The sequence below is a fragment of the Alosa sapidissima genome, chromosome 16 (assembly GCF_018492685.1).
Source record: "Alosa sapidissima isolate fAloSap1 chromosome 16, fAloSap1.pri, whole genome shotgun sequence".
Taxonomy (NCBI): Eukaryota; Metazoa; Chordata; class Actinopteri; order Clupeiformes; family Clupeidae; genus Alosa; species Alosa sapidissima.
Genome location: NC_055972.1, coordinates 33,869,158 through 33,886,809, shown reverse-complemented (window position 1 = coordinate 33,886,809; position 17,652 = coordinate 33,869,158). Strand labels below are relative to the sequence as shown.

General features: G+C 40.5%; 1 protein-coding gene across 1 annotated transcript in view; it reads right to left on the bottom strand.

The window, feature by feature from the left end:
• Window positions 1-11,434, bottom strand: part of LOC121685473 (pro-neuregulin-3, membrane-bound isoform) — a 79,543-nt gene extending 68,109 nt beyond the window's left edge. Inside the window, exons 1-2 of the mRNA XM_042066037.1 lie at window positions 10,694-11,434; window positions 9,391-10,200 (exon numbers count right to left, since the gene is read on the bottom strand). Of these exons, the coding sequence (XP_041921971.1) occupies window positions 9,391-10,093 (703 nt within the window). The 5' untranslated portion in view covers window positions 10,094-10,200; window positions 10,694-11,434. The remainder of the gene's footprint in view (window positions 1-9,390; window positions 10,201-10,693) is intronic.
• Window positions 11,435-17,652: the final 6,218 nt, after the last annotated feature.

The window sequence follows — 17,652 nt, the reverse complement described above, 5'->3', positions numbered from 1 at the left end:
CCTGTTAAACTAACCTCAACATGACATTTACTGAGGGTAAAAAAATGAAATCTTATAGCCTAAACAAAGCAACACTGTCAGGCCTATGTTTAACCTCTATTCTGTAGGCAAGGCAGGGGTAGCTCATTGTGAATAACCCCTTATAACATGTAAATGATCTGTTTACATGTTATATTCATGTTTTTTATTCATGTTTTTTTATTTTCATTTAATTATATATTTGTTTAAATGAAGAGGCCTTCTTTCTTTATGGGGACTTTTCATTTGAAAAGGGGTTATTGTGATACTGTATGTAGGCCTAGTGTATGTCTGCTGCTCTTACAGTTATGTTTTGCCAATGTTTTATGAATACGTAGGCTACCATTTTGTTGAACTGAAGAAAATAAACGGTAATGCCTAGATGTGCAGCACGCCTATTCGTAGCTCCTTTCAAAAAAAAAAATATTCTAGAATCACGCTTAAAACTGGATAAAGGGTAGGTTTAAGTCACACTAAATGCACTATAGGCTATGATAAATTATTTGAGTGGTAAATATAGGGGGGGAAACTGGTTAAATGTCACTGTTTTCCCACTCAGTTTTCTGTTGCCTTGTTTTTCGTTTTTGATAGGGCTAACCTAACCAAGTTCTTCCACAAATACATCTTACCGACACGCACATAATTTAATTGCGCTAATAGCGCAAAGCTATTATAATAATAATAATAATAATAATACATTTTATTTAGAGCGCCTTTCATGTCACCCAAGGTCACTTATTATGAGCAAGAATGAACCATAGAGGGGGGGGGGATAAAGGCTGCATCATCTTGCCTGTGTCATTGAAAACGGATGACAACTGGTAGCGTAGACATACTGATAGCTTTGATCAAGCCTCAATGACGCATATTTATGTGGAGAGACAGTAGCCCTATGTGGCCGATGAGCCACTGAGCCAGGCAGTCGACGGCCGTCGGATGGACTGCCGTTCTGGACTTTTCTCGAACGCACAGACTGCCAGTCCGTCCCTGCATTGGGTGCATTGTGGGATGAAAAACATGGTTATGAAGATGGCAGACTGTTGAGCAGCTGAAATTCTATATTGGGCAGGAATGGGACAACATTTCATGCTCAAAACTCTAGCGACTGGCCTCCTCAGTTCCAAAACATTTACAGAATGTTATTAAATTAAGAGGTGAAGCAACACAGTGTCAAACATACCCTGTATTTTTAAAGAGTTATTGCTGGCATGCAATTAAAAATGTCAAATTTCTTGTTTTCAGCAATTGATGATTCTGTCTGAACTGTTCTCAATTTTATATAGGGTAACCATATAAACTATAGCATTCTATTTCAATTGACATTTTCCACAGCGTCCCAACTATTTTGGAATTGGGGTTGTAAAATATTGTTTTACACATTCTGCAGGCAATTAAGATTAAGATTTTCTCATCATTGGTTGGACAATAGAGTCTGCTACAAAACTAAACTATTAACCACCCAAACGAAACAATTGAAAATATATTGTGATTACTTTATTGGCAAAATGAATTTATTTATGCTAGTGTTATCATCAGTATAATTAGAAGTAAATCTAATGCAATTATAATATGTGTTATAACACATGTCGCAGGTAAAGATATACCCCTGCAAACTAAGAAGATCTCACAAAGTACTGTGTAGGAAGAAAATAAGAATAATGTATTTTTTCTTTCCTGTTATAAATAAGACCTGAATATAACTGTGCTCTATAGCAGCTGTGTAGGTTCTGCAGTTACCATAGATACCATTAAAGACGATGGAGGTGTCATGTGTGAAATATTACCATGGTGATCAGTGCAATAGCAATACTTGGTAATCAGTGCCTCCCTATGAGGTACCTGGTTTACATGTGATTCTGTGAGGTTAGTTATTCTAAGTACCAGGTTATAGCCTTCATTTTCAGTCTAAATAAAATCATTCTTTAGACTGTCTGATAGGCCATGATTTATATTTGCTGCATAACTCAACTTAAACTCAAACATCACACTGTCTGATTGAACTATGATGAGTGATAGGGGATAATAGAACAACAGCCTTCTTTCACCGATTTGTCTCTTCATCATACACAGGTAAAGGGACACCTGTCAACAACCAACTGTTGAAGCAATCCTTAAAGTAATTATTAAAAACTACAGTACCATGCGGTCATGTTTTCACTACAGAAACCCAACAACAAATTGCATGATTCACAATGTATTAAAAACAAATAACGGTTGACCAGCATGCATAAAATATTTAATTTGAATCAGATTTAGGGACCTATTTTGAGGGTCTGAAATGCATGGTCTGAAGTGTTACGGTTTAAGCACATTAGGGTGTGTCCAGTCCAAATGTGCTATTTTGACAGTGTTATAAGTGATCAGACACCAGGCGCATTGTTCAAAGGGCTGTTCTTATGCTTCTTAATTAGTTGTGGGTGTGTTTTGGGCATAACATCCTTAAACCAATGAGTGACATTTTGACGACAAGTGAGCACATCTCTGCAGAAGGAATCTGCACGCCAGACTGTGTATGCAATACCAGGATTCAACTAAAGCTTGCTTTACTAAAAGGTGTTTGTCATAAGCAGAGTATAGTCTACATGCATCTGCACTCGCCTAGTATTCAGATTCATAGGTAACGACAAAACAAAGTTTTACACTTAGTTATTTACTTTCACTATTGACTGACAAAAACATAGCCTTGAAAAAGAAAAAAAAAAACACTTACCCAAATAATTTGAATGTCTGAATAAAAATCAAAATAAGGACATTCATTGAAGCAGACCAGCTGTTGTATGGGACTCGTTGCTAAGGGCTCACTCACATTTTGTGACAGGGCACCTTAGCTGTGCTTTACATGTGCCTTTCACTTTAAACCAGGTTTTTCTTGGTTGGTGGCATCATCATTTTTAGTGGCATTAAAATAGTGTTTTTTTTATCATGCACAAATTTTGACAACTTATAAACTTGAGTGCTTGGTGAAAAAAATCACTGCATTGGGTGTAAATAGGAACAAGACTTGCATCGAGCTTGGTGCAATGGTGCGCTGGGTTTAAGATGAGGCCTTAACAGTTCATTTTTTTATCAGTTAACTTTTATGATGAAATGCCATATACTAATGTCATGGTGGAATCCCTTTCCTACATTTTTCTTTGTCTTGGCATAGTAGTTCATAGTCTTTTCATCTATAGTCGGGTAAATCAGTAGATGTAGTTGTAACATGTATAGATCATATAGATGTTACATGCAATTGTGTAATGTAATAAACATTTCTTTTCATGGCATCAAAGTAAAATGAAAAGCCTTAAGGAACTGAAAAGAATAAATCATGTAGGCCCTCAAGACTGGTGTCTTGACTGGGTCTTCTGTCCTGTTTTAATATTAGAGGGAGATAATTGCACTAATTGACAGTATTCAGTATTTCATAATGTGCAAGATGTGTGACATTTTACCTAATTCACACTAACCTGACAAAGTATAGCATGAATGTGTAAATACTCCAACGCAAACCAACGTAGATTGAGGTTGGAGTTAAGTCATAAACATTTCCATAGCAATGGTGATATCTACCAATTAAGACTCTCTTACACTTAAGGACTTTTGGTGTGCTTTTCTGTGAAATTTCAAATAAAACATATCATATGAACTTGTGGTGTCTACGTAAGGGATAATGTATAGAACGCCGGTCATTATTGGGAAAATAAGTCCCGACAGGGCGAACCGGACCCCAGCGGAGGGGTCTTGTTCCGCCCTGAAGGGACTTTTTTTACCAATAATGGCCGGCGTTCTATACATTATCCCGCTTATTACACGGCTACTTGCCAAAACGAAATAATAAACTCCCCACGATATGACATAGCCTAGCCTATTTGTTACCGTTCATCGTGGCATTTGCTGAGAAACAAATAGTTTGCAATAACACACGCTGAACTTGAATCAAACATTCTTTAGAACACAGCTAATCAACTGTCTGCTTTCACTTTTGAATGAAGTTCCAGTCCTTGCGCAGTGATATGAAATACCTGAATTAGAAGCAAAAACTCCGTTGCCATTGACAGCGGTCATTATTTTTTTCAGAGGTCCTTTTCTCGGAATTATTATACAGCTCATCACAATGCTAGTAGAACGCTCCATTGACTTGAATGGGATTTCCCAACGTTCTACGGTAAAATATTTTCATGTAATTACCGCTGCAAACATATAATTACCGCTGTCAATGGTACTTCTTGCATTGGAACTTCATTCAAAAGTGAAAGCAGACGGTTGATCAGTTTGATTCAAGTTCAGCATGTGTTGCAAACTATTTGTTTCTCAGCAAAAGCCACAACGAAACGGTAACAAATAAGTGTAAAGAGACATATCGTGGAGTTTATTTTTTCGTTTTGGCAAGTAGCCGTATAATAAGCGGGATAATGTATAGAACGCCGGTCATTATTGGGAAAATAAGTCCCTTCAGGGCGAAGCAAGACCGGTTCGCCCTGTCGGGACTTATTTTCCCAATAGTGACCGGCGTTCTATACATTATCCCTTACATAATGACCGCTAGAACTTTGGGAAATCCCATTCAAGTCAATGGAGCGTTCTACTTGCCTTGTGAAGAGCCGTGTAATAAATGATCATATACAGTACAAGCTCTTCATCATCACATAGCTGGTTTAAAGTCTGTCTACCTTGGATGGTTATGATATTATGGCTTAAAATCAAATTCTCAATGGAGAAAATGAATGGGATTTTCTACTTCCAGCCCTGGAGTGGGCGGTCACTATTGAGCTTTATTCAGAATCTAAAAACATAAACTATGTTATATCCTAGCATTGAAATGCTAACAAATGCTAATACTGTTGTTTCACACTAACAAGGCCAGCACATCAACAATGATGTTGGCTTAGTGGCGATCCTGTACATAATTACTGATCACAAACACAATCATTACTTTTGCTTAGGTAAACAAACACAATGGTATCTCTGTATGGATCCTACAAATGTTGGCCATCACAATGACGTAAAGCCAAGTTGGTGGTCAAAAAAGTAGTCTACTTTGATGTTTGAAGACATGCCCTACAGGATTGCATTGCTGTTAGTAATAGCATTTTAAATTGATATTGCACAAATTACCATATTTTTTGTACCTAATGGCAGTTTGTGACTAAAACATCTAAACATAGGGCCCATGTTGAAAAGATATCCCTTTATGTTAATTCATTTTAGTTTGCACAATCTCTTAAATGAACCCACATAAATAGTACACATTGGAAAAAAAGAAGCTTAGAAGCTTAACATTAGGTTGCGGTCAGCTACTGTTCTGCATACAGTACTAACTCTTCCTTTTACCCAACATGTATTTATTATGACAAACACATAATAAAATACAGTATACTCAATACAGAGGAACTACACCTGATATAAAAAAACTCCACTATTACCAATGAATTATAACATATTATATATGAAGGGTTCAGATGCAAAAGCCTCTAAACGCCACCTATGTCAAAAATGAGATAAAGATGGTGAGGGGATGCTCTCCACACATAGTATACGCTAATCAAATAATTTAACTTCTAAACCCACTAAATACCACTCTCTTCCTGGTCTGAAATATCGATTTATAGGCAAAAACCTATAGGAATCTGAATTTAAATGCTCATTTAAAAGAAAAGTGGTCAGACGGAACTCTTCATATTTATGTGGTAGTTATTGGTAGGCAAATACAGGAAAACTACAGCTCAAATACAATACAGAGAAACTACTACTGTGGAAACTACAGCTCATTAACATTTGTCAATTTAACAATATTCAACTGTAACTGTTACATAGTTATTAACATATTTGCACTTTCGGAGTAAACATATCAGCACATTATACATTTAAGTATTTCTTAATACAAATCCTATCTTACACCCAGCACAATCGCTATATTAATGCCACTAAAAATGATAACGCCACTGACCAAGAAAAACCTGGTCTAAAGTGAAAGGTGCATGTTAAGCATTTTGAAGGTGCCCTCTCACAAAAGGTAAGCAGTCCTTAGCAACGAGTCCCAGGCAACAACTCATCTGCTTGGATGAATATCCTTAGGATTTTTATCATTTGTCATTTGAATATTATTGGGGTAAGTGTTATTTTTTTAGGCTATGTTTTCGATTGTAAACCCTTGTCAGTCAATAGTGAAAGTAAATGTAAACTAAGTGTAAACTAAGTGTTTTGTCTTTGACTTGTTTTTTTTTACTTAGTTTTGTCGTTGGCTGTGAGACTGAGGTGAAGTTTAGGTTGGACTTTCAACTGTTGAAACCGGCCACAATGAATATATTGAATACCTTGAGATTTATCAATAGGCTCTAAAGAGACATAAGGTGCATATAAAGCAGATCCATATAGATTATTTGTCAAATAGACAGTATCATGGGATGGAACCCAACTTCTGTCAAAGCTCATATTTTTTAAAAAGAAATCAGTGAAACAGTATCCTTACAAACAATAAGCAACATTTTACTCCTTTCCTTACCCACTTAGCATTATATTCCTTCATTAACAAAATACATTAATTGCAGAGTAAACACTTTGGTTTATTACGTGATGTTGATGGCTATGTAAACATATACTTGTCAGTCCATTCCGACTGGAACTGCCGATTTTCATCTTCAATTTTACGTTGAAAGCCAGATTTGAAGGCAGTTTGCGGGCGGACTGCAAGTAAAATCCAACGGGCCGCATCCGGCCCGCGACCTGCTAGTTGAATAGCCCTGATGTAGGCTTTACCATGGCAGTAGTCTCTACACATATCTGCCCCTTCATGTATGCTTCCCCTTTCCCTTGAATAGGAAATAGGCTGCCCGATAACTGCCCAAAGTGCGTTGCAAGATGCCGCCGAGTGGGGGGGGCTTGCCTAAAAGGACTTTGGCTATACTCTGTGACTGCTAGTCACACACACATTTTAGGAAAGCAACGATTAGTGGAATCCTGGTGTTGCATACATGGTCTTGCATGTAAGCAGATTTCTTCTGCAGAGGTGTGCTCACTCATTGTCAAAATTCCAACACACTGTTTGATGTTGCGTTCCTTGCTCTTAAAGGAAAGGACAGATGCCTCTCTCATTGGTTTAATAGATGTTACGGCCAAAACACACTTGTGACTAATTAAGAAACATACCTACAACTCTTTTTAAACAATGCGCCTGCCGATCATATTACACCATCAAGATAGCAATTTCGGACTGGACACAACCTGTGCTTAAACCATACATCTCAGACCATGTGTTTCAGACCGTCAAGATAGGGCCCATTGTCTGTGAGTTTCATCACAGCATTTTAGACAGTACCTGAGAAATTATGCGAATTACAACTGTCCTCAGTCTTCCTCAATAAATTAACTTGCAAAACAGAGGGTTTACCATGACTTTGGAGACCCAGAGCAGTAAAGGGGGGGTTTGCGCTTGGGGCCGAAATTCTTCATTTGTACAGGTGCACTGTTTCATGTGTCAATACCATTGTCCAGGTATTGTTTACCAAATGAAATGTGAAAAATGATTCATATTTAATAATAATTGTGGTCAAAATTATTATTTTTGCCCTACTGACTAACTTCCATGGTCTTCTTTTTTACTGTAATCATCATTTGTACTATCTTCATTAACATATGCTCTATCAAGGTGTATAATGCATTGCTTTCACTGATATACACTATCATAGTGACAGCATTCTATATTTACTCTGGAGGATATAATATCACTTTACCATTGATTTATTTTCTTGTATGTTTTTCTTGATTTTGTATGTGTCGTATTTAAACCACTGAATGCCTATATCCCTGGGATCAATAAAGCATCTATCTATGTGTTTCTGTATTTATAACCAGCAAATGACAGATCATGCCATGGGTAAATATTTCATAGCAGAAATCAGGGGAGTGAGTACATGACATGAAAATTAACATCATAAAGTTAAGAGTCGCTGTTACCAATTCCGACAACATAAATATACAAATTTGACTAAGCCAAACAGTGACCAGGACCTCTTCTTTGAAATTCTTATATTACCAATAATAATAATCTAATTAGCATTAGAGCTAGTTAACCTACTAAGTTAGTTCCCCTGTCCAGTGCCCTAGCAGCGCTGTTGATATATTAATCAGAGGCCAGGCCTATGTTTATGTAGTAAAAAGTAGACTACATTTTAGGCTTGGTACGGTGCGCATGTGAATAAAAATAATTGAGCATCCTAATGTAACATGGTGTTGGTGCATTTTGAAAATTGTAGATGCTCTTGAGTAAGAGTGAGAAGCAGTTTGCAGAAGCCTAAAGCTACTCCTATTCATTGGGGAAATGTTGGTGCCCCCTCTGACACTTGGTGCCCTACAGTATGCAAAAGGTCAGTATGAGCTCAACATTGGTTCCTATTTGGGCACCCATTGGACTTGCACCAAGTATCCTAGTAGTTCATTATTTTAACCATTGTCTTTAACATAGCAGTTATATTTTAGATATATGCCAGCAAGTACATCTGATTTTTAGATACATTGGTATACTGCCTTAATCTTTTTTTTTTTGGGGGGGGGGGGGGGGGGGGGCTTTTCCCATGCTCTTTCGACCCTTCCTTCCTGCATTCCCTGGTATTTAATTTCATATGAATGAATTTTGATAGGAGGAGACCCTATAACAAAACCTCTAAATCATTGCTGAACAATGAACGTTGGTCCAAGGTATATCATAAGTAATAGTTTTGATATCAGAAATCAGAGTGACCTTGTTGCATTATAATCAGAACTACAGAATAAATAGGTAACATGTTCAATTAATTTCATATTGATTAAGGTATGGCTTTTACTTTAGGCCAGAGCAAGTGAATTGACCTTTAATGAGGTATTAAAATCATACTGGCATTCTGAAGTTGTGTTGGTAGTTCAAGCTCAAACAAGAGTTAATGCCACAGTGTCCATATTCTAGTCACAATAGCCTACTTCATAATTTGGATTCAGCCATCTAATGCACAAGACATGCCCCACTGTACAGTCAATTTGTAGGCTAGAATCAGATATTCATCTAACTGGAATAATCATGAACTCAGACTTGCTCATCAATCTGAGAAAAGTACAATTAAGGGGAGGCTTCAAATGATTATTGTTGCCATTTTCCCTCTAAATAAGTGAGGGAATAAGTAAGTATTGCTGAAATATGTGAAAGAATTTGCAAGTATGCTTATATATAATACAAAAAGCTATCTATCTATCTATCTATCTATCTATCTATCTAAAAATAAATGGCAATAACAGAATTCATCATATGCCTTGACAAAGCTAAAGAATGGACTGAAATATTTGTAGGTGCAAACATGTGTGACACATATATGATCATCCATCCTATATTTATTTCAAATCCCATTTAGAATGCAAACTCACGTGTTGTTCCTCTGTTGTGTGTTGGTGTGGACGTGATGGCCAACAACTTGGTGTTTTGATTCTGTGTCCATAGTTGTGTGGAGTCATGTAGCACTGTTGGGTTGGAGGTCTTCATACTGGAAGTTGAGATGCCCTCATTGGAGTTGGTGCTAACTGCACTGGTGGTGGTGAACATGGGGGTGTGAGGCCCATGACGCATGGTAGTGCTCCCTTGTGTAGCTTGTTTGCCTGGCATAGTACCCTTGCTCGTGGTGGAGCTTACTGGGTGAACACCAGGCCTTGTTCTGCTTCGCACCACAGTAGCTGTAGTGCTATACGACATCGTCGAGCTGACTAAATGTGTGACAGCAGTGGTGGTAGTAGTATCGAAGCTCTTTGGGAAGGTACTGGGCTTTGACAGGAAAATAGGATCCTGCCCAATGCCCTTGGCATTAACCAGATCTGTGGGCACATAATCTCGCACTGAGCCCACCACAATCCACTTGAGAAGCATCAAGCTCAGTCCAAGGCCAATGAATCCGATGAAGAGTGGTACTACACACAACCATGTCTGCTGCCGGGGCCACAGGGCACAGGGACCACAGCGCAGGTGTCTCTGTCCCCTGGCAGGAGCTTGTTGGTTGCTCCCAGGTCTCCTGTTTTCTTCTGGTTCCTCCAGAATCATGGCCCCGGAGGTAACACCCACACCAGAACTCTCACTCATCTTTCCAGCAGTGCAGCATGGGTTAATCTCATTTGCTAGTTGGAATTATCGATGTTAACATCAAATACTAAAATTATGGTGATGCAGTGCTGTCCAACAGCTGCAATCTGTAAACCAGCAACAGACATTTACTCACAGCATTTATATATATATATATATATATATATATATATATATGCACCGCACACCATACACACCCTCACAGACATAGACATTTGGCAGTGTCGCAATGGTGGATTAATCCTTTGTCCAATATCCAGCTGCAAAGGTGTGTCAAACCTAAAATTGTAACATCTCAGTAGAAAGGACAGATACAAAGTAAATGAAAGAACCTTTCATTATAATCTAAAAAAAATAATCCTTTTGTGGATCCTGTTGTCGCTCCTTGACCCTGCTACACCCAAGCAGATTACACATCCCCATGTATTTCTGAGTGCTATATTTTCCTGAATTGAATTAGCCCCACAATTTGACCCAAAAGCATGACATTATTTCCATTTTTTTGGCTATACAGTAGCCCGTTTAAAAACCTGTTTGGATAAAATTGATTTGCAGCCCATTCTCGGTGTTGCTACTGCTCCTAACGCTGAGTCAGCTCACCAGGTCCTGGAAAGCCTCTTCTTTTTGGCTGGAGAATACACCACCTCATTTGATCACCATTCTGGACTAGACCACTTAGCTGTGGTATATCTTCATATCCAATATCCGCTTTTCATGAATATAAAATGCAAGCGTCGCAGAAAAGACACATATACAACAGTCTTCGGTTTGACATTCAAGCGGAAAAAAAAAAATCAAAAGGGAGCAGAGAAATGGACAGACAATGTGTAACCAAACCAATCTCCAGAGTAATCCTGTCACATCTGTCCACTAAAAGCTATGGTCCCCTGGTGCAGTTAGGTCAGTGAAGCAGTGCTTTTCCAATGCCTGCTAATGCAGCCTTTGGTGGGTAGCTTGTGTGCATCCGCTTGCGACATTCCGCCACAGAGGGAGAAAAAGAGAGAGAGGAAAAAGGGAGGGGTAGGACAGGGAACAGCCCATTGGAAATAGAGGGGGAGAGAGGAAAATAGAGTGAGAGAGCGGGGGATGGTTGATGGTTCTTTTCTTTAGGACAAAAAGCTGCAGTCCAGTTCATGATTTGGGGTATCATTTGGCTCCCCTCACTCACAATAATGACAGGTCAATGACTAAGCCATGTCTGGATTTTGCAGCAATGGCACTCCCCGATCCCTTGCAGTGTTTATCTAGTGTTCCAGCCTTCCTGTAGCTATGATGATACTCGGGAGGAGACAGCTGCTTCCCTCTGCAGCTTATGCTGGGTGGAAAAAGGAGAGAAAATGGGCGCCACGAAGCAGGGATGGATCAGGCTGTGTGTGTGTGGGGTGAGGGGGATGGGGGTTGGGGGCTCTGCACCTGCTCCTTCCACCAGCTCAGAAAATATTCTCCGCCTCCATCATGGGAGGGGCTGTGAGTGTGTATATGTGAGAGACATGTGTGCTCAGAATAATAAAGTGAGAGAAGGATAGATCAGTTAAAATGGAAAGGATATGAGAGAAGGATAGATCAGTTAAAATGTCAGTGCACCAAGGCAGACAGAGGAGATATGTACAGATGGGAGACAATTTGCTCAGACTGAATGAGGTTGAAAGAGACAGATCAGAAAAAAAACGTGAGGTATTGCATGGTGGCAACATGAGCAAATGAGAAACTCTTGTTATGATGCATTAGATGTCTTCAACAGTTCATAGGCTAGCACAGTCTGCCTCAGTGTCCCTCCAATAAAGGAACCCCTTTCTGCCCCTCCCTCTGTTTCACATACAAACAAGAATAAAGGATGGGAGACTCACTTCCTAAACGTGATACATGCCTATTCTGTTTCTCTTTTTTTTACTTCATCATGCTGCAGTTTTGCCATTGCAGTCACCTACACATTTTCATTGGAATAGAGCAGATGCAGGTTTATTAATGACAGGGCTTTCCAATAGGCCATTTGTTTGTATGCGGGCTGCTATATATCAGCGTGTTTAAATAATACAAATTTTGCATACATTCATTTGCATTTTGTAACATGATTGTACTGAGGTTGTCTATTATACTAGTTCAGTGTGTAGCGCTCTTGCTCCTTAAATTAATAATAAGAATAATGGGAACTACCGTATCTGCTAGGTTCTAGGAGCTGGTATAAGGTTATTAGAAATCGTATGAATGACTAGGAGAGTAACAAATAAACAATAAAGTCATTCAAGTTGGTTACAATTGAACAGGTGACAATTTTATTCTCTACAGATCAGAGCACTATAAAGTGCAGACAGTAATATAAAATTAAACCACCCAAAGAGCTCTTCCCCAAAAAACAAAATAAATAAAATATGTATGTATATGTGTGTGTGTGTATGAAAGTTCTTGAATGTGTGAATCAATGTCTCTTTCATTATGCACAATCTTAAAAGATCTTATCTGGAATCTGGTTGAGATTTGGTGGTCAGTCAGTCAAGTCAGTCAATTCAATCTTTGTAGGCAAATCCTCACTCTCCGGCTGGCCACACCGGTGGGTAGGGGTCTGTCTACAATCTTCAGATCTCGGGTTGGCTTGCCACTGAACCGCACGGTTCAGAATCGGTTCTGGTCGGGAGTCAATAAAAAAAACAATCTACACATAGTGCAGAATGCAAGAAATTAATCTAGGATCTATAACACTGACTTCTCTATCAAATCAAACAATCTAATCATGTGATATAACCAAAACATAAAATACAGCTGTTCAATCATGAAATGAATGAATACAATGAATACCATTTTGGTAAGCAAAATGGATTGGCTATCACCATCAACAAAATTAATAAATGGTATTTGAATGTAAACAAATGGATTGTCTTATTACCATTCACAGCAGTACAGTATCTAAATTACAATATATTACAATTTTACTCTATTACTGTTTATCTATTTATCTGTTAAAACTTTACATGTAAACCTTCTTTCTTGTTGTGTAAATATATTTACAATGTGTAATACAGCTAATTTATTATTTATCATATATGATGTAAGCTAAGCTTATTTATATGAATAGTTTCATTACTTCTTTACATAAAAATAGTGGATCAAAACAAAACAACAAAGAGTGTGAACCGGAGAATCAACCTCTAGAGCAGCGGTCCCCAACCACCGGGCCACGGCCCGGTACCGGGCCGCAGGACATTCCTAACCAGGCCGTAGCCTACGACATGAGTTTAAAAAAAATGCATGCGAACTAAACTAAATTTAATTCGCAATAATGTCACGTTTTTACATGGCATAGGTCTATATGCAGTTGTTTGATTGCACGCATGTTTGCATTTTGCAAGGTCTATTTTCTTACGTCTGTCTGTCCCGCCTTCAACACTTTTACATATTGCCTTCAGCGCTGCGCAGCCTCAGGTCAGCTCACTTCACTTGATCAGTTCTTGGCGAACGGTAGTGTCACACGAAGTTAGCTAAACTGCTAGAATGAGCAACAAAAAACAAGCATCTTTAGCAGGTCACTGGCCAGAGTGTTTGAGTTGCGAGAGCCGCTGCAGAGATTTCTTACAGAAAAAAAAGTCACTGTTAGCTGCACATTTTAGTGATGAGGACTGGGTGTCAAAACTCGCTTACCTGTGTGACATATTCGGGTTGCTTAATGACCTCAACCTGTCACTCCAGGGGAGAATGACGACTGTCTTTAAACTGGCAGATAAAGTCGCTGCATTTAAAGCAAGCTTGATTTGTGGGGGGGACGAGTGGACCGGGGTGTATTTGATATGTTCCAAACAGTAGTGGGGGTTTTGGGAGAGACTGAGGCAGGGCCCTTTCTCTCGCAGCTGGTGCGCGATCACCTTGTTGCGCTTTCAAATGAGTTTGAGCGTTACTTCCCATCCTCCAAAGATCCACGGCAAACCAATGAGTGGGTCCGCAACCCATTTGTCAATATCCCGAATAGTCCTAACTTGTCAGCGGAGGAGGAAGAGCAGTTGATCGAAATTGCAAATGACGGTGGTCTTAAGAGTGTGTATAAGGAAACCTCTCTGGCGGGTTTTTGGATCAAAACCAAAGCAGAATATCCTGAGATAGCCGTAAAAGCGCTGAAAACGTTTCCCACCACGTATCTATGCGAGGCCGGGTTTTCGGCAATGACTGCAACTAAGACCAAATTGCGCAATCGACTGGACATTTCAAACACACTGAGGGTGTCACTGTCTTCCATCACCCCCAGATGGAAGCTTCTTGTTGCAGGGAAACAAGCATCTTTGATATGAAATAACTAATTAGTATTGTATTTGATTACATTTAGGAAAGAATTGAGCGATGTCAAAGTATTTTGTAGCAAGTAGCTCTGCTTACCGGAGCTTCGTAGTGAAAAGTATAACGTTGAGCACTGGCTTCAAGTTGGTTTTCACTTCTGGGTTGATCTTTGATATAAAATAACTAATTAATATTGAATTTCACTACATTTATGAAAGAACTGAGGAATTTCAAAGTATTTAGTACCTTTTTTTCCTTTCGGACGTTAGGCTTGGGTTTTTTCTCCAGTATGAAAGCGTAACGACAAACTGACATTGGCATAACAACAGCTGAATATGTGGCGCGTGCGCCACCCTGAGGTCAAACTATGCTACGACGTCTTTTCATGCTAATAATGGCTCAATAGTAACCATTTCATATGGGTTACACCCTCCCGTCTTGAATCAGCATGAGTCCCTTCATGAGCTAGTCTGGAGCTCAAATAGGATAACTATCATAGTTATATATCTACTATCCTTTCAATTGCTTGGTCAAAGTTTTCCAAGAAATTCTAGGCAAATGAGATAAAGGGCTTTCCCCACTGAGAGTATCAGAAGCGTTCAGGAGGTTGTCAAGTTCTTTCAGATCTGCGAATGGAGTTGTCACCTATGGGATTGTCACTTTCCTTTTTCTCGTCGGTTGTGCGAGAGATGGGTGCCTCAATGGACTCAGCATCCTGGTGAACTTTCAGGGGTCCTCCATCTCCAGAATCCATTTCTCCATTTGCAGTCTGCTCCCATCCTTCATCTGCAGTGTTTCCAGTACAGGGCTGCTCAGCCACGATCTCAGTCTGAGGTTCAGAACGAAGAGAGCTAACATCACGCTCATCCTGGGGCTGAGAAGTTGAGGGGTTCGCAGAGGAGGATGGTAAGTAGTCGTCTTGAGCTGGAGGCGCACTCTGTTGTTTTCTCCTTGGGATGTCACACACTTTCACAATTCTCTCCTCAGGTAAGACAGATGACGGGACTGGACAGGTAAGTAGGTCATCATCAGACTCAGTAAGTATGTTGTTCTCAGACTCAGAGGGATTTTGCGAGAGTCGGGGGTGACTTTTCCGGGTTCTTGGGCGACGAACTGTGGGTTCGCTGGGTTTTTCTTCCTCTTCTTCAGTTAGGTCACCGCAGGCAAGTAAGAGATCCCTATGCAGGGTTCGGACAGGGCCACCTCCACTGATAGGCTGGACTTTGTACACAGGTAGGTCTCCCATCCTTTCCAGAACTTTGTACATAGTGGACTCCCACTTGTCAGCGAGTTTGTTTGTTCCGCAGCCGCAGGTATCTCACCAACACTTGATCTCCTTCCTCCAGTGTTGATTCTCTAACTGCTTCATCGAAGCGGCGCTTGTTCCGGGCAGCAACCTTTTGTGAGTTTTCCTTGGCAATCCGATAACTCTCTTGAAGCCTTGCTTTCAGTTTCTTGACATATTCGGAATAGGACTTTGGAGAACCATGCTTTGCAGGTAGGCGGAAGGCAATGTCCACTGTTAGACGGGGTTGCCACCCGAACAATAGCTCATAGGGGCTGAAACCAGTGACATCGTTCTTGGTACAATTGTAGGCATGGGTAAGTGGTTTGACATAGTCGCGCCAATGACTTTTCTGTTTGTCTTTCAAGGTTCCCAACATGCCTAAAAGAGTTCTATTGAACCTTTCCACTGGGTTTCCCCTTGGGTGATAGGGACTTGTACGCACTTTAGTGATGCCCACAAGAGCACACAATTCTTTAATGAGTTGAGACTCAAAATCCCGGCCCTGATGACTCAGCAGTCGCTCTGGAAACCCATAGTAGACCAAGAACTGTTCCCACAGGGTCTTTGCAACAGTAGTGGCCTTTTGATCTTTTGTGGGTATGGCCACGGCGTACTTGGTAAAATGGTCTGTTATGACCAAGATGTCTTTGGTATTGTGACTGTCGGGCTCCAGGGACAGGTAATCCATGCAAACCAGTTCCATGGGACGAGTTGTTTGGATGTTTACAAGAGGTGCTGACTTTTCAGGTGGTGTTTTCCTTCTGACACAACGTCCACATGATTTGATTTTCATCTCCACGTCCGCAGCCAATTTAGGCCAATAGAATCTTGACCTGACCAAGCCTGAGATCGTTCCAAACCCATATGCCCCATATCGTCATGCAGGCACGTGAGAATGGCGGGTCTCAAAGACTTAGGAGCCACGAACTGGTAAATTGTGTCGTTGTCTGATTGACGAGTTCGGTAGAGAAGACCATCTCTCAATTCCAACTTCTTCCATTCCTTTAGCATTAGCTTGAGTTCTGGGGAGTCAGGAACAAAGTCGGGTCTGGCATCACCTCCAGCCTCCAAGACCGTGATGACCTGCCCAATCACTGGGTCGGACCTCTGATGCTGTTGGAGTTCCACTTGGCTGTACGAAGGTATGCTGCAACAGCCCAGGGATTCTCTCTTCTCCGAAGACATCTGGTACTGCATCAGGGTGAATGGCCAAGTTGTCATCACTTTCAGATAGGAGATGGCGTTGACACAAGACAGCAACTGTGTCCGCTGGTAGGCCTTGTTGGTTGGGAGATGAAGAAAGATGGTGTGAAGTGAACTGTTTGATCCGTTCTCTCTCTTCCAGAGACACATCGTCATCAGCCAGAGGATCATGAGGCCGCCTGGAAAGACCATCTGCATCCTGGTTGCTTCTTCCAGCTCGGTACTTTATGTTGAAGTCAAAGGTGGAGAGGGCAGCTAGCCAACGGTAGCTGGCAGCATCCAGTTTAGCAGACTTCAGGACATACGTCAGTGGGTTGTTGTCAGTTACAACCGTGAATGGGTTCCCGTAGAGGTAGTCTTGGAATTTCTCCACAATGGACCACTTCAGAGCCAGAAATTCTAGTTTATGGGCTGGATATCTCTTTTCACTTGAAATGCCCCCTGCTTGCATAAGCGATGACTCTCATCTCCCCTTCTTGTTCTTGGTAGAGGGCAGCCCCTAGACCTGAAGTGCTTGCGTCTGTGTGGAGAACATATGGGCATTTTGGATCAGCAAAGTCAAGGACAGGTGCGGAGGTAAGTTTCTCAATGATTGTTTCGAATGCTGATTGGCATGGAGCCGTCTACCACTCGTTAAATGGTTCTTTGGGGTTGTAGTAACCCCCCCGACTAGAGGCTTTCTGGCCCTTCTTGTGAGGTGGGTAGCCCCCAGTGAGGTCATTTAGGGGTCTGACTATTTTTGAATAGTCTCGGATTGTGGGATACATTTTATATGTCTCTCATTGAATGTTTAGTATACCTTACATAC